Source organism: Talpa occidentalis, unplaced genomic scaffold (genome assembly GCF_014898055.3).
Source record: "Talpa occidentalis isolate TD23 unplaced genomic scaffold, MPIMG_talOcc4v2.1 talOcc4.4, whole genome shotgun sequence".
NCBI lineage: Eukaryota > Metazoa > Chordata > Mammalia > Eulipotyphla > Talpidae > Talpa > Talpa occidentalis.
Genome location: NW_023604295.1, coordinates 12,326,952 through 12,345,059, shown reverse-complemented (window position 1 = coordinate 12,345,059; position 18,108 = coordinate 12,326,952). Strand labels below are relative to the sequence as shown.

Here is an 18,108-nt window from a genome sequence, read left to right as displayed (position 1 = left end):
GTCCCCATAGAATTTCCTTCACCAATGCACCCGTGCACTATCACCTCAGTCCTCTGTGCGCCTTCCTCCCGCCTCCTCCCCTGCAGGATGTCTTTGGTTTATAACTGTCTGTTTGATTTTGTTCTGTTTTGTATTGTTATTTTTTTTCCCCTGATGTCTTTTTTGGTTCCCCTCTACAGAATATAAAGTTTAAAAAGCAACATGCAGAGTAGTGTTTACAGTAAGTTATTTTCTTTACAAGGAAAAGGAGGATCCAGTTAGAAACCATAAAAAAATGTTTATCAATAGTGAGATTTCTGAGGCTAGCTTTTCATAGATTTTCAATGTTTTAACCATATAAATGCTTTATATTTCCAAATGAAAAAAATCTATAAGAGAGGCTCAAATTAATGTAGTACAAACAGAAATAACTGAGTTCAAATATATCAAACTGGTAACATAAATAAACTTACTTCTAGCCACTTTTAAATATAACACATTGACTGCACAGCCAGACTCTGAAATAAAATCTAAAGCTAAAAGCGTCAAGACATCTGAGGCTTTATTCAGGATGACATAGTTGCTGCTGTAGATCATATTTTTAAAAACATCCAGGCATGGTACAGAGGACAGCAAGTATATATAGTAATAGCATGCATGGTAAATCACTAGGAACCAAGATTTTTACTGCAAGAGATAAAAAAATATATAAAAACATAAGTTAAAAATAAATGCATGGGGGCCTCCCTGGTGGTACAGGGGTTAAAGACAGCACTATCAGAGACCACTAACCCTGCATCATGACTTTGATCCCTGGCCACATGGCACAGCAGACCTCTCCTGTCTCACCTGCTGCTCCCCTCAGCAGTATATTTCAGTAGATCCACCTGTTCTGCTCCCCACTCTGTCTCTGGTGAATCCTCTCAGCCCCCCACCTCTGGCTTACACTCCAGTTCTTGTATGCATAAATAAATAAATCTTTAAAAAATAAATGCATGGATGCACCAGGAACCCGACAGAGGGGAGGGGCCTACCTCCTGGCAGTACTGCAGGATGCCCTCCTTAGTGCCGATGCAGGTCTTGGTCCCAGACGGATCTGACTCCCATTTTCCATTCTGCACATTCATGTGCATGTTCAGTTTGCCGCAGAACATGGCGACCTGGGGCTCGGCGAGCAGGCCGGCATTGCCGTCGGTGGGCACCTGCAAAAGCAAGGTCAGATATAGGAACCTGTAGCTCTGGAGCATAGGTCAGGGGAGGGCCGGAAAGGAGGCATCAGACAATGAGATCAAAAAGAATGATTCTTGCTAATTCTCAATTGTGAGGGAGCCCTGCCTCCAGCGTTGCTCTGGTAGGTATTATTCAGGGCACCTCGATCTCCGACCCATGCCTCCATTTCTTTACACATCGAAATAGAAGAAAATATTAGCAATAGTGAGAGGAATTCATTGAGGTAAGAGTTTACACATTTTCTCGTAGCAGATTTTACAGTACCTACTAAAAGCTTCTGGCAATAAAATACGATGTTTTTCTGATATATATGTAACCCCCTGGAGGAAAGCACATCCTCAAAATAACCTCCACTGACTCACACAAAGAATGAGGCCAAGTCTGGCGATGGCCAGGTCTGAGCGTGTGGCTTGCCCGGGGTCACCTCCCAGGGCTGAGGGCCCCTAGGTAGCATGCATTGTTAGTTACCGAGGAACACTGTCATTTTCTGAACAGAAAAATTCACTGCAGAACTTGCCATCAACAGTGTAGGTGAACGTATTGCCTGCTTGTAGGGGAAATGAAGATGCTCAGGCTTTTGCACCGTTGGCCTCTGTGGCTCTCACCTGCGGCATGAATGCAGGAGGCGATTGGGACTGTGGGCTTGGGGCATGCATGCCTGATGGTGGACATCTCGAGTGTGGTGTGGACATACATGTATTTTAAGTGGGCGCACCTGAGCATGGAGGCTGAAGCTAGAAGAGCAGCGTCACACAGACCAGTGTGTGGCAAAGGACGGCTATGACAGGACGAGTTAGTACAGAGAGGCAGGACCACCAGATGACACCAGAGAGCCCCAAAAGTAATGATTCGCCCGGGGCTGGGAGGCCTGCCAGCCTCCTGGCTCCCCGGCCTCCTGCCTTGCCAGTCTGTGGGCTTGACTCACTACAAATGGCATAGGGAAATCATTAAAAACCTGAAAAAGTTATGCAGGTTTCCAGGACTCTCCTTTACCTGTCTCCCAAATCGATAGAAAACCTGCCCTGTGCCTTGCTGCGCACCACTGCTAACCTGTTTTTGCCAGAACATTCTCTGGTTATCTCTCTCAGCACTTAAGAGTAGCTGAGGGATGCTGGTGACCCACTTTCCCCACCTTACTTCAAGGAGCCGAGAAGGTCTCATTCAGAGCCCAGCGAGCTCTTAGCTATTACCAGTGCAGGCAATAGATCATTTCACGAAAATAACTCTAAAAAGGGGACCTTCTTTACTTTCAAACCCTTCTGCACACAGGAATGACTTCCTAGCAACATTTTCAAGAGGGAAAATGGAAGTTCTGGGATAGGTGCCCTTAACAGATCCTGATACCTCAAAAAGAAAAAGTCAGCTGGAGATGAAAAAGAAACCCATGAATGTTAAAAGTGTCATTCAAAACCAAAGAATCAAAAGACACATCAAGCAAGATAATTCTTCCCTTGTCAAGCCGCGCTGCTGAGGAAAGGCCTGTTCTCCAGCCACCAAGAGTTCATCATGACGCAGCAATGATGGTACCAAGAATTGGGTGATTCTAGAGTAACTGATACCCCTGAAAACTGCTCGTGTGAGAATAAACAAAATGCCCAGTAACACTGTCTAGAGAGATTTCAGCTAAAGGAACAATCTCCTCACATTTCTTCCCACAAGAATGGAACATCAGCTCAAACATCTGCCCATTCTAGTCATCTTCCTATATTTCTTGTCCAACTGAGAATTTATAGCCTTAAAAGAAAAAAAAGAGAGAAAATCTCACATTGAACCCTACTGAGTCCTATCACAGATTTGAGTACAAAAGCTGTTGGTAAAATCTCTAAAAATATGTTTTAGGTACATTTTCTACCTTTCTAGTTCTAATTTGTAAGGTGCTTTAAGAAGTTTGCCCTACATTGCCAGATGTAACACCAGCAGCCAGGCCAGTTGACTACACAGTTATTTTAATGCCATCTGTTTGCACAAATGTATATGTCAAAGACCAAACAGTTTATCTTTTTCACATCTCTTCATATGAATTGAAGACGGCCTTCTGGAAAATATCTTAAGTTGCCTATAATCTCTTCACTTTAACAATAGGAGTTTATGGGCTTCCTGGTGGCACAGGGGTTAAAGTCTCAGTGCTATCAAGCTATCACAGCCACTGTGGCATGAGTTCAATTCCTGGCCAAGGAGCTGACCCACATGGTGAAGCAGAACACTCCTGTCTCGCACACTGCTCCCCTCAGCAGTGTATTTCAGTAGATCCGCCTGTTCTGCTCCCCACTCTGTCTCTGGTGAGTCCTCTTACCTCCCGTATCTTTGGCCTACATCCCATTCCTGTATGCATAAATAAAAAAAAAAATCCTTAAAAAAAAAATAGGATTTTAAACAACCCTTAAAAAAAAAAAAAAAACCACAGGCTTCAGTAGCTTCTGAGTTATCCAGCAGATGAGAGCTAATATTAAAAAATATTTATATAGGGCCTCCCCGGTGGCGCAGTGGTTGAGCGCTGGGTTGCGAAGCTGCCGGCGACCTCTGCGGCGCTGGTTCGATCCCCGGCTGCTCCCCGGCCACCAGAGGAGGGTCCCACATGGCGCGCAGACCTCTCCTGCCGCCCGCTGCTCCCCTCAGCAGTGTACTTCGGTCCTTCTGCCTGCTCTGCTCCCCGCTCTGGCTCTGGTGAATTCTCTCACCCTCCCACACTTCTGACTGTACCCAGTGCATGTATAAACAAAACAAACAAACAAAAACAAAACAAATAAATAAATAAAACATGCCTCTATTAAAAAAAAATATTTATATACTTATAAGAAAGTGAAAATCAGAATCAACAAAAAACTATGAAACAGAGACACTTTTTGGGGGGTGGGGGGCGGGAGGGGAGGGATTGGGATCAGAATGGGGGGGTTGCAATTGTATGGGGAATATAAAAATAAAATTTATTAATAAAAAAATAAAAAATAAATATTTATATACTTAATCATTAACAGGCCCTGTTCTCTCAAATTTGATTCCTCAACAATCAGGACAAATTACTACACCAAAAATTATAAAATTGGCTGTATATATCTATAACATTTGACATAACAACAGCCTCTTCACAAATACTTAAATCACAAAAACATGCTTCTTGGACAAAATCATTTTCCAAAGCAACACCAGGTGTGTACAAGGCGATCAGAGCAATTAGTTGGGAGATACAAATTGAACCAGAAGTTTTTCTATTCTTATTGAAGCCCACCTGTGAAGAATTCCACGTTTTAAATAACCTATCCCTGGCTCAGTTAATTAAAACAAGACAAACAACCCAGAAGAGCCTCACCTGCATCAAATAACCCATTTAAGAGACAAAGCCTGGTTGCTAAGAACAGCCCACACTGATGTTCAGTCAGTAGAAAAATCACTGCCAGCCACTTTCCAGCCAATTTGCTCTGGAAAGTCCATTTTCACTTCGGTACATCCCCACAAGGTGGTCGCACAGGAGAGAATACTTCATCCAGGGCCCACAGGTTTGCTCAAATCCCTTTTTCTGAATGAAGTCTCAAGGAAACAGCTAGTAAGTCACACACAGGGCCCTGTTCAGAGCCTATTAATAGGGACACTCTTAAAACTGAAATCTTTAGGCCCAAGTGTAAGTTATTTGCTGCCAGTAAAAATGTCTACTTTGTCAAAATGATTCTAAAAGTACTTATTCCTAACTTTCAGGAGACCTTTCTCAGTGAGCGTCCACCACGGTGTACCGTGGCCAGGGCCAGGGATCACCCATCAGGCCCACACATCAGGTATTTGCAAAATACATCTCGGTCAGGCTGGATGGGCAAGGAAACATGGGACAGCTGGCTTTGATGAGTAGATGAACCTCGTATTAGAGGACACCTGTAAGGTCAGGAATGGGCCACAGTGCGGGTTTTCTATAATCCAGCAGACGGGGTAAAGGAGGAGAGAGTCCTGGAGCCCTCAGTGTCTTTTGCAGGCTTTCATTGGGATTTACCGGGTACATGGCAGGCAGGGGTGCTGGGGGGCCGGGAGGCTGGCAGGCCTCCCAGCCCCCAGCAGGTCTTCACTCTGGGCTCGCCGGCCTTCTCTCATGTTCTCTCTGCTTCTCTCTCAGCTTCTGCTCGTTCTTGGCTTTTGCTGGGGTCCCCATGACGCCGCCCTTATAAACTGTCTCTCAGCCCAGGTGCACCCACCCCAGGTACCCGCCATCAGGCATGCATTCAGGACCACAGGGTTCCCTCATCTATCCTAATAGTGGGAGGGCAGAAAAGCCTGATACTTTTTACCTTACCCTACAACACCAAAGCGAATAAATCTAAAACAATGCGTAGGATAAATGGGAGTGATCAGTTTTTTCCACCCTCCCGTATTAGCATTGATGATGAATGCTGTGGTCTTACACACGTGCCTGATGGCAGCACCTGGAGCATGGTGTGGGCGCGGGTAAGTGGGCACACCTGAGCCTGGAGGCTGAGGGTGTAAGGGTGGCGATGCAGAGAAGAGAGTTCATGGCAGAAGTCACGTAGGGGAAGAGGACCATGCATCAGAGTGCAGAAGAGACGAGGTGAGAACTCGAATGCCAGAGAGCCCAGGAAGAGTAAAAACTAGCCAGGGGCTAGCAGGCCTGCCAAGCTCCTGACCCCCAGCCTCCCTGCCTGCCCTGCGCCTGGTTGCCACACTACAAATGGTGTAGAGAGATCATTAAAAGCCAGAAAAAGCCAATGAGGCTCCAGGACTCCTCCTATACCCATCCGCCCACATCCACAGAGAAACTGCTCTGTGCCTTGCTGGCGCAACACAATGTCAAGAAAACAACTGGTTGGAACGGTCTAGCAGGAGGTAATATTACTTTGCACCAAAGTATCCCCAACTAGAAATGAAGAAGTGAGGACCTGTTGTGAAGACAAGCCAGTTCATTTATTCCAGGTATTCTTTGTGGGAATATAGTTTGAAAACACCTATTTATATTGTTCGGCTTACCCTGGTGTTATTGCCAGATGCCAGTATCTGCTGTGGGATTGTTTTTATTTTAAAAATTTAAAAAGCAGAATTAAATTTTTTTGTCTTTAATAGAAAAAAATACAAAAATTTCCAGCAGACAGGAACTATAACCATTTAAATAGTTCTTCCATTTTAATTTGTTCTCATCTCCACATTAGCTAAGGTAACTGAAGGCCGCTTTGCAGAAATCGGAGACAACATCTAGAAGAAGGGAACCCTGGTATAACTGGCTATTCATTTCTCAGAGACTGAAGGTGACGATAATTCTTGTCAACTGAATGACTTTCCACTGACATCATAAGTCGAGAGATGCTTTCCCATGGGAAAGCAGTGTTCAGAGACAATGAACAACATAACTGCTAAAACAATGGAGTATTGCCTCAAAAGCAAGAGGCTACTACTAACAGAAGATTCTGAACACCTAAAAATGCTGCAAATCTTTTCGAAACAATCCTGTGCTACCTGAGAAAAAAAGTCAGGGTCACAATCCAAGTGAAAATGGACTCTGTAAATATAGCAAGAAAATGGCCTTCCAGCACTTAAGGGGAAGTTAAAGCAAACAAGTAGAAATACAGATACCTCATGTGCGTCAGGCTGCAGAGACCAGCCTAGAAGGGCTGTTATTCACGCGTGAAGCCCAGCATCTTGGACAAGGTCTGCTGTCTTTCAAGCTGGGTGTTCCCATTTCCCAAAAAGTTTCTCTTTATTATCATCAAGGAGATCAAAATGCCTTCGCGAACAGGCCTGGCAGGACTCCCCCCGTCCAGAGTCCCATCCAAAAGGCAAGGGGAACAAAGCCCTCTCTGTTTCACGGGCTGGAAAGGGTCCGTGGGTACGGGCAGGGCACACATCCACAGCCTAGCTGCACTGGATTTCTGTACTTTTAAGGTTTGTGGCTAATGAAAACCATCTGGTTTCTGCATGTAAACAGACTTCTCCCCGGACTGAATGGCTGGACTCATACAGGGCAGTATTGGCTACTTTTTAATCTCACAATTTCCTCTCCTTGGATCCTTGTCTAATATCTTTTTAAAAACACATCGTGATAGGATTTCTATTACATCTGTGTTTTCATGACATATAGTTTCCCTTCACCTGAGTGTAATTCAATTATACCCCCAAAAATGCCTTTCAATTTACTTGGAAAACACTCAGACTTCCATTTTCAATGCAATGAACTGTTCTCTAGTATTACAATATAGACGATTTGAGAGCCCCTCGCAAGAGGGAATTAAGAGCATCATTTAGAGCTGACATAAACACGTTTTCATTCTTCGTAAGGAAAATCTGTGAGGTTTTCCTTTCAATGCCAAAAAACAAAATCGCAAGCAGAACCAGAACATCTGTAATTGCCAGTTTTATCTCCAACAGAGGAGAACTGAAATTAAAATTAGAATTACAAAGCTGGAAGAATCCATAAATTCCTGTGAGCCGACTCTGGGAAGGAAAAGACTTGGTGAGGATTTTCTAAGGCCACAGAATTAAGAAGAGGCAGCAAAGAGAGCGGGGACTCCTCCATCAAGGAAATGTTTTGTTGACGTGACCAGCTGACTCTCAGATTAAAACATGAAATTGCCATTTTCCAGGGTTTTGCCCTTGTGTGAGTGTGTGTGTGTGCATGTAATTGTGGTGAGAAAAAAATGGCGAAGTAGACCAAGAAGTCAGAAGATGGAGACGTGGTTATGATACGGCCCACTGCTTCAAGTTACCTGAGCAAGAAGAGTCAGCCATGCTCCGCACAGGCACCCCTTGCTGCCCCATTACGCCAGAGCTCAAGTTTCAGGCTACCAATAATTTGCCACAAAAAAGAGTGGAAAGAGAAAAATAAAGTCCCTTTCAGAGAACTAATCCACTGCTTATTTCACTCCTTGAAATTTGATATTATTTGGAAGGTTCTGATGACTGACGTCAAATGACAAGTTATCGTTCCTTGATGAGGACAAGACCTGGGGCTTATCTTGATAAGGTAAATTCTTACATGGGGACTCACACAATGGTGGCTGCCCCAGAGGCCCTGCCATGAGACAAACCCAGTCCCAACTCAGCCTGCACTTAAGAGAAACACCTGTCAAGGACATAACATACACCAATCACATTTCTTCAACTCAACTGTCAAAAAGATCCAACATACACCAATCACATTTTTCCAGCTCGCCATCAGCTTACCTAGCAAACAGGACCTGCTAGCCTTATAAGGAAACTGCTGACTCCCTAGCCATCCATGCCCCTTTTTCTAACGTTTTCTAAAATCCCTTCTTGCCCCAAGTCCCTTGAAACATTGCTCCCTGCCAGCAAGGAATGGCCTCTAATCCATGGATTGTCTTCCCTTGAATTAAGAACATTGAACACTTCACTAAATTGATTTTGCATTTTATCATTTAACATTAGAAAGTTTTCCATCCTGCTCAAAGGATATCCTAAAATTGACCCAAATCTCCTTCCATCTCATAACAAGGTTGGCAAAAATTCTTACTTCTAGTGTCCAGTAGGAAATAGAGTTGTCGTGATAGAAACCTTTATTATTCAATTATGAAATGAATTATCAATATTTAGGGAGATCCAAGAAAGAATGATGTCCACTTTTAGAAAACATTCAAATTTTTCATTGTCAATGGAATGAACCGTTCTCTAGACTCACAAAGAAAGGCTGGACAGTGAGCCCCTTCATAAGGGGTATAAGTAAATCACTTAAAACTTAATATAAACAGCGCCTCCCTGTTAGCGCAAGGGGTTAAGCACAGCACTGTGAAGCTATCCGCAGCCTGTGCAGCACAAATTCGATTTCTGGCCACCCAGGGAGCAACCCACATGGTGTAGCAGACCTCTCCTGTCTCGCCCGCTGCTCCCCTCAGCAGTGTATTTCAGTCAGTCTGCCTGTTCTGTTCCCCACTCTGGTGAATCCTCTCACTGCCCCCATACCTCTGACTTGTATCCCGGTTCTTGTATGCATAAATAAATCTTTAAAAAAACAAATGTTCATTCATCAAAGGAAAAATCTGTAAGGCTTTCCTTTAAATGCCCCCCCCCCCGCCCAAATCACTTGCCACAAAAATGAAAAAAGATTCCTCACAGAGAACTAACCCACATATTTCACTACTTGAAATTTGATGTTCTTTTGGGGGGCCCTATTGGCTTCAAATGATAAGGGATCACTGGTTGAGGAAAATATGACCTCTGTTAATTAAGTCTAGAACAGATATAAAACTGGAATTTAAAAAATAGAGCCTCGTGGATGTCAACCAAATTATTTGCCTCAAAAACTATGGTTCAATTAATGTCCATTTTGACTTAAACAGTGAATGTTCTGTAATTTAACTGCATGCACCTATATAGACATACATGGAGAAATATGTAGCGACATGTACATATAGCCTACATATAGATATACCTACATCTATAGATCCTATACACACTACACAATGTACAAATGTGTGTAATGTGCCTTTACTTTGGAAATAGTTAAAAATCTTCGACATCCACCCAGATAGAGAAAGACAACAGGCTTCTTCTAATCAAGTCTCTCCACAACCCACCCTTGCTTTTGTCATCACAAGCCAGTTAGCTAATTCTCAAGCTTTTTTATTTTTAACATTGAATATTATTTTTGAGTCACTTTCCCTCCTCTGTGCCAGGAGCTTTTTGCAGCTCACTATTAATGGTTTTTAAAAAATTAATTTTTCACCTAAGTAAAAGCATAAAGGGGGAAGCAAGTCCACAGTTTAAATGTTTAATCTGCATTTAAAAGTTTAAATAACTAGAAGTTCACATGTAGTAGCCCTGGGGAGCTTCCTCCGTAAGAAATCTCCCCTGAAATACAAATGCAAAATTTTCTCCTAAATTAGTTCTTTCAGTCCACCGAATCTGTGAAGCAGGGCTTCAAAATTCCCACTATTCCAACTGAATTCTAATGTTCATCGACCCTAATATTATTTAATCTAAGTTTTCTAGTTTTTCGACAGGAGCGACCACCTACAAACACATATCCCCATGTCTATACCTACCCTCTAGTTAGCTGTGTAATATGCAGTATCGGTGCTAATGGTGTAATGGGGACACTTCCCCCAAAAGAGGAGGTAGCATGTTCCCTGCCCCACTTAATGAGGGGCAGAGCTGAGCGGCCAGGTGAAGCTGTATAACACAGAAGGCAGGTAGGCACTGGGGAGACACCTGGAGAAGGCCTCACTTGCTTCTTGACTTTATTTTTTTTTAAAGATTTATTCATTTATGCATACAAGAACTGGGGTACAGGCCAGGTGAGTGGGGGAGTGAGAGGGTTCACCAGAGACAGAGTGGGGAGCATAACAGGCAGAGCAACTGAAATACACTGCTGAGGGGAGCAGCGGGTGAGTCAGGAGAGGTCTGCTATGCCATGTGGGTAGCTCGCTGGCTGGGGATCGAACTCGTGCTGCAGAGGCTGCAGATAGCTTCATAGGCTGCATCTTAATCCCTTGCGCCACCAGGGAGGCCCAGCTTCTCGACTTTAGATTTGCATCAGGGACTTGGGGGACTTGGCAGACAGGTGGAGGAGAGACATGTGGGAAGGCTGATGACAGTGGCAGCTGTTACCTCGATTTGTACTTTGATTTTGCTCCTTTCATCCCAGATTCACCTGCCCTTTTCACTCCCTTACTGTGGGTCCCCACCAGGAGATGCCTTCAGGCCTCAGCGGTCCTGCTTTGGGCTGACCTTGCTTATCTGGGCCTTTACCCATGACGGGATAGGTAACATTGAGTGTTTCACTGGAAAAGTATTATCCTTTCTTCTCTCTATGTACATGTCTTATTCAAGAGCTTTTACACTAAGAGTATGTATGTTTTGTCTTTGTGTACAAGAATGGCCAGACTCCTTTACGGTGTGCAAGTTTGGGGTTTCCGGGGTACCACATAGTCACACACTAATTATAGCAGTAATACAACACACACATGCACACACAGAGAGGGGTTACTGATAGAGAAATTAAATCAAATATCAAATGAAAATACTTTGCTAAAAATCTTATTCCAGAGTGAGTTCTCGCATTTCAGTCCAGCTGATTGCTAACAAGCTGGAGGACTTGAGAACTGGGCTCCTTGGAGAATCTGTCTGAATGGCATTCATTGTAAAGAAACTTGATAATAACAAACAGACAATTTTCTAGTATGATTTGCACTTGTTCTGACACCTAGGGCAGATGTGCATTCAGCATATAATGTGACACAGAAACAGCAAATTCTATTACTGCTCTCCATTTTAGATACAACAGCTATTTCTATATGTACAATTTCTAAAGTTTTACTGTTTCCTATCAAATCTGGCCCAAGTTCTGCCAAAATCAATGGACCCACAGACCTGTGAGCCACAATAAATGGTTATTATTTTAAGTCACTGAATTGGGGGTGGGCTGTGGCTTTACATTAATAGAGTGAGAAAAATTCAAACAGGCATGTTTCCTGGGAGTCACTGAAATAACAAATGATGGAATCAAGATTCAAATTATTTCAGATGGTAGAACCTTCTCAAATTCAATTGGTGAGGTGTATACTAGATTCTGTATTTTGCTTGAAGTAATTTTTTGAAATAGCACAGGACAGAACGGCATAACTAGGCATCAATTCCTTCAGAAAAAGCCCCCAAGGTTCCCAGAAATGAAGAAAGGGGCAAAAATGCTCATACTCTATACATACAGGGCCCCAGATGGACACAGGAAATCTTGCCTTGTCAAATCACATCTAGAATGATGTACCCACATTTTGAGATAAACACTAAAATACTAAAGAGAGGTGACTTTGGAGGGAAACAAAATTTTATCAGGGAACTTTAAGCACCCTGGGGGAAAAAGGGTGGAAGACACAGCTGAAGGAAAATCACAAGAGCCCACAAACAAGAAAATGAAGAGGGTTTGCAGAGACCATCACCGAATTAGCCTCTCCAAACAGCCACTTCCGAGGATGGGTAACCGCCCATCAGTGACATTTCAGAAGAAATGTCCTTCTGCTGCGTGGAAACTGATGCAGTTAACAGCGTGCAAAACTTTTTAAGCAATAAGACCTTGTGCTTGAATAAAATTCTGTATGGAACCCTCCCAGTCAGGCACCCCTTAACCCGACACAGTTTGTGGTACAACAATATCCCCCCAAATTCATTTTTCTGTTTTTCCTACTGTTAGCCTAGGGGGGTCTTACTGTCTGCCACCTTGAAACACCTCTGCTCCGGTGTAGCTGAAAATTGCACCCCTTATGTGGTGTCAGAAAAGGATTGTTCTGTTGAAGACCCTGAGCTCATGAGAAGGCACTCGCTAGCTCAGCTGATGATCCGAATTTTTCATTTAACAGTAATTAGTAGGGCCTCCCTGGTGGCACAAGGAGTTAAATCTCAGCACTATGAAGCTATCAGCAGCCACCACCGCAGTAGAAGTTCAATCCCTGGCCAGGGAGCTAACCCACATGGTGCAGCAGACCTCTCCTGTCTCACCGGCTGCTCCCCTCAGGAGTGTATTTGAGTAGATCTGCCTGTTCTGCTCCCCACTCTGTCTCTGGTGAATCCTCTCACCACCACCCCCACACACCTCTGGCCTACACCCCAGCTCTTATATGCATAAATAAATAAATCTTTTAAAAAATACTATAATTAGTAAAATTTTAAGTTCTAAAACAATTATTTGATTCCATTATTGAAAACCTTTTAAGCAACTTGAGTAAGCAAATCTACTTTTTTGGACCGTAAATTTTATGCACTCTAAATATCAAACTGGTGTTCCAACTAAAAATGTGATGACTTAAAATGAGAGGGACATTGTGTAATACCTAACTCAGTAATATTTATATGCTGAAATAATAATCACTGGGTTAAATAAGATATTATGAAAATTAATTCCAATGGTCTCTTTATACTTTTTTTCTAATGTGGTTCTGAGAAAATGTTTAATTACCTATGTGGCTTACCTTATCCTTCTAGTGGGCAGTGCTGCCTCAAACATTTGCAGACATTTACAACAATACAATCATAAATGCTGTTTGTCAATTTATTGCTCGTTTTATCTTTGATGAATCTTATTGCACACATATCACTTCCTTTTGGTCTTTAGACAAACTGAAAAGGGAGTAATTGTTGAGATTCACATATGTGGTGTCAGAAAAAGGTTGTTCATTTTATATGAATACATATATATCTAGAAATCTGATAATTGTACATTTTATATCTAGAAATCTGATATTTGACATTTAATGTATTGTATGAAGCAGGGAACTGATAAGCTAATAGCTCAGTTATGGCACCAGATCCATAATATACTTTTGGTTTTATCTCCTCCACTGGAAACGAAGGATCAGAATAGATAAGATGCTTTTAAGGAGAAGGCAAACAATCACTGCAAACTTTAACTCTGACAGATTTTGTGGCTTCTTAACCACTTTCTCTTTATATGTGTGTAAATGGTAAACAAGTTGCTTAAAATGCAGAGCATTATTTTTAAATGGAATGTATGTTGTTCTCACTTGACATATTTTTAAAAAGGAAATACGTGACATCCAAAGATAGTCTAGAGCAGAGAGAGGGTGTCCTGCTCCCACTGCACACTATCATTATAAAATCTTTCTGATTATGCTTCTCCCAGAAAAGGACATGCAGGTGTTACCACCAACCACACATACATGCCACTAAGAACACAGCCCTCCGTAGCATAAGCAGTGCGGGGTTCTTGCCACACACACAGCACCAGCCCCGCCCTTGCAAGAAGCAGGCATTGCAGAGAGGAGGGTGGGGTGAGTGCAGGGAAGCATGGAGTTCTGGAATGTTGGGCCATGCACTTCCCTCATGTAACACCTCACATTAAGATCATACCAGACTTCACCCATGTGGCACCAAACCACTCCCAAAGTTAAAGCTTTCAACATGACCTGGGCTTAGTGCGTAGACATAGGCACGTAAGCAGACAGTTATGAGCTAAAGGTATTCTTTATGGCATTGCCTGGGAATACACTATCCCCACATAATTTGCAAGTCAAATTGTTCTGAACACTCCTAGGTCATTCCTCTTACTTCTTCAGAAGAGACTGTGTTGCCATGGTAACCCTGATACCTCCCTCATCACCTGGCACGGTTACACTGATGCAATACCGTATTCACTGGTCTCTAAGCTCATACAATACCGTATTCACTGGTCTCTAAGCTCACAGCTCCAAAGTATCTAAATGAACACTTACTTTATCAACAGCACTGCAATGGATTTTCGAGAACACAAGGCTTATGTTAACGTGATTAGGGAACAAATAAGAACAAATTTCTAAAGATTTTAAATTCTTATTTCTTTCTCTCTTTATTTCTTCTCTTCCCCCATGTCTGTGCTGACCTACTCTGTCCCCCTTTCTTTCTACTCCCCTTATACCCCCTCAAAATATCTGGTTGTATATAAAATTTCTGGACCTCATTCACACTGGGTAACTGGAACCATGGTGAGGAAAATTGGAGGAAAGAAAGACTGTTTTGTGAGTACGATGAATAATAATAATAATAATAATAATAATGTTTTGTGTAAATCTTTCTGAAGTAAGCCACATCAGAAGAGATCAGGTGAGAGAGAAGAGAACGAAGAGGAAATAAGAGAATTTACTCCAGGAAAGGTGAGAGAGAAATTCAGACACTGACCACATACTTTTGCTCTTATCTCTTCATGCAAATGCACATACACACACTTATGTACAGTCACATTTATGTACAGTCAGAAGCCACATAAACCTGTGGGAATAAGGAAATTTTTACACAAGCACATTACCTGGAATAAAAGCTCAAATACTTATAAGTGAATGGACAGCAAAGAATTCCTGTTCCTAGAACTTTGCCTTTCTATTTTTACAATATTTATAGAAGTATTTCAGGAAAAGAATATGAAATATCTTAGTGTTGATAAGCAGATAGGATATTTACAGTATGTCTTTTGGCTTATTTCCCTTCAAAATCCCATAATATTTACTTATCTACCATTCCTGTTTGCCTATAACTCTCACGGTCATTTCTCTTTATTATTAGGACTTTTGGTATAGGAGAAAACTGTTTTGTAGACATAATAGAAATTCAGAAAGAATATTAAATTGATGTGAAAAAAATCTATGATCACTTTCAAACAGCACTTGTGGTCACTGTTCACACTGTGTTATGGTAATTTGCCACTTTTTTGTGTAAGCCAAGTTCATTTCCTTTCCTCTAGGGTTGTTACATTGAAGAATACTCGGATTCAAGTTCAGACTATTTGCCTGATAAGCACAGGTAGATTATCCTTAAATAAGGCACTAAGGCAGTTCTCAAAGAAGCTTTCCTTTTCTAGAGATGAAAGACTCACAATAAGAGGTGTTCAAATTGCCTTTCCTATCCGGATAAGGACAACAATATGAAGAGAAAATAACTGAAAGGGAGGCAGCAGTGAAGGAGCTGATGTTATTTTCTTGGCTACATAAATAATTGTTGCAGAAACAACAGAAGATCAGGAGCCAAAAGCATGGAGTTTTACTCTTGCAAAGACTTGGCAGGAGGGTTACAGTGACACAGCGTCTGAGCCGTGGCTTCCTTATCTCTAAGCGAGAACAGTATCCAGCTGGCTGTTGGGGAATCAGGACATGATCTACATGAAGGCAATGGCAGAGCGACAATGAGGAAACTGTGGGAGGCCAGGACTCCGAATGCGGTTCCTCCAAGTTCTATCTCTTAAAGTAAAAGATAATAGCTCAACACCTCACATATGTGGAACAAGGATTCCTAGTCCCCACTTTAGCTAACAGACGGTGGTCCCCCCCATTCACGATTTTGCTTTCTGTGGTTTAGTTAACCTCATCCTTACGCATCACCTATATACAATGGGATTATTTTGAGAGCTAGAGAGATACCACATTCACAAAACTTTTATTACAGTATATTGCTATCACTGCTCTATGATTATTATTCATCTCTTGCTGCGCTAATTTATAAATTAAACTTTATCCTAAGTATGTTTCTCTAGGAAAAAAAATAGTATATACAGGGTTGGTACTAACCACAGTTTCAGGCACCTACTGGGGGAGTTTTGAGAACTTCAACTTCCCAGCCCCCCATTAGGCAGATAGAGGGGGACCTATTGTCTAAATGTGATCTCTATGTCAATATGTGACCCTTCTTGCTCTTCGCCACTTCCTTCTCTCTTTCTCCCCCACATACAAGCATTCAATAAATATTTATGAAAACCTTAAAGAATGCCTGGCATGAAAAATAATAACAATCATAAACTAGAATGTGGAAAATGTAATTATTGACAAAGGCGTGGAACAATATGAAATAAATTCCAACTTAGATATCTGTGGGATTTTTTACAGTGGCACCAGGAGAGTGATTACCCAACGTGGGAAATATAAATTGCAGCACCCACACCCCTATCCTCACCAACTTCCAAATACCAGTGGCAGCTTAACTTGTTCAAGAATCTCTGGCTTCGCTGAGAATAAAAAAAATAATAGGGCACAAAAAGCATGCTGGTTTCTGATCTGTGAGGCTCAGTACACTGCCAACCCCTGAACCCTGGCTTAATCTTCCTCACTCTGATAGGAAATGCTGAAAAGAGCATCATTTTGCAATTCAGGAGGCATTTTAAAAAATCAGATTATCTCTAGACTCCAAGAATTGAACACCTATGGGCAGCCAGACTTGTAAAGAAAGGATCCCATCAACTATTTAAAAAATTCCTTCAGCTAAAAGCCCTCAGCAGCATGGAACTGATTCTCAGAGATTTCTGTGTAACCTAACACCAAAAGTGAAGACCAATGTAAAAAAATACACCTGAGAGTAGACAGGGAAGAGAGAGATGAATTGTTGAGCAGCAAAGCCAAACAGCATATGCTGATGGTTATCTAACATTTGTCTTCTCACTTTAAACAGACAAGGTTTCAGAGCGGTTGGATTCCTGGGTAAAGTTTCAAGAAAGTTCTGGCTTGGTGCCTTCTAGGAAGATAAATAATTCCCAGGGATCAAAGATATTCAAGGCTGGATGGAGTCACCCAAACAGTCCTCACTCTCACTGGACTTAAAATGGTGGAGACAAAGATGAGGCATTTCCTCTCCTACGCCCCCACCCCATTCACAAACAGGTGAAGTGATAAGGCAGCCAGCGATGTGAGTAATGGAAGAGCATCTTCAGAGAAGACTGTGAGGGCTAGGGTGGAAAATGTGCACACACCTGAGCACAGGGAGAGGAGGCATAAGTGGGTCAGGAGCAAATGAACTTGCGTTTGTGATAAAGGTCTGAAGCCACATTTCAGAGTCAGAAGTTGCTGCAGCCCACGTGCGCCTGAGGGGGAGGCACGGACACAGGACTTTTCAGGGGCCCCTTCTCCTCGATAAAAACGTTAAAAGTTATATTTTAGGTCTGGGTTGGTGTTGGTAAAAGATAGCTGTCATTCCAGCTGGGTTCATTATTGTAGCCATTGTTTCTGTCCCATTTTAAAGAAATTAAAACCTTTCCACGACCCGCCTTGCAGAATGGAAAGTAGTGCTGGGGGGCAGGGACAGGGGAGATGTACCCCAGTCAAGGGCACCGTCTGAGCTTAAGCACCACAGGAGGACAAAGGCAGTGAGGCAGAAATAGAAGTGGGGCTGGAGAAAGGTTCTGAGGCATGGGGAGCGTCGGGGGTGTGGCAGGGAGTGAGTTTCCCAGCCTTCCCTGCTAGCAACAGGCTCAGAAGGAATCCAGCCCGGCTCTGTCAGTCCCCAGGGGGTGGAAGGAAGTGGGGGACACAGTGGCACTTGTCCCACTTCCCTGACTTATCAGCAAACACTCTATCCCGCCCATGCACCACACACCACAGCAGGAGGTGGTCGATCTGCTGGCTCAGTCCATCTTCATTTCATTGACTTGACTGATGGGAAATTATTTGAATTTCCCAAAGCAGCAGATGTTTAGCAGAGCTGTACAGCATGGCG

At 42.6% G+C, this 18,108-nt stretch overlaps 1 protein-coding gene across 6 annotated transcripts in view; it reads right to left on the bottom strand.

The window, feature by feature from the left end:
- APP (amyloid beta precursor protein) overlaps window positions 1-18,108 on the bottom strand; it is a 249,419-nt gene that overhangs the window by 187,607 nt on the left and 43,704 nt on the right. For all 6 annotated transcript variants that reach the window (XM_037525059.2, XM_037525060.2, XM_037525061.2 and 3 more), the window contains exon 2: window positions 1,014-1,181. In XM_037525059.2, coding sequence (XP_037380956.1) covers window positions 1,014-1,181 — 168 coding nt within the window. The remainder of the gene's footprint in view (window positions 1-1,013; window positions 1,182-18,108) is intronic.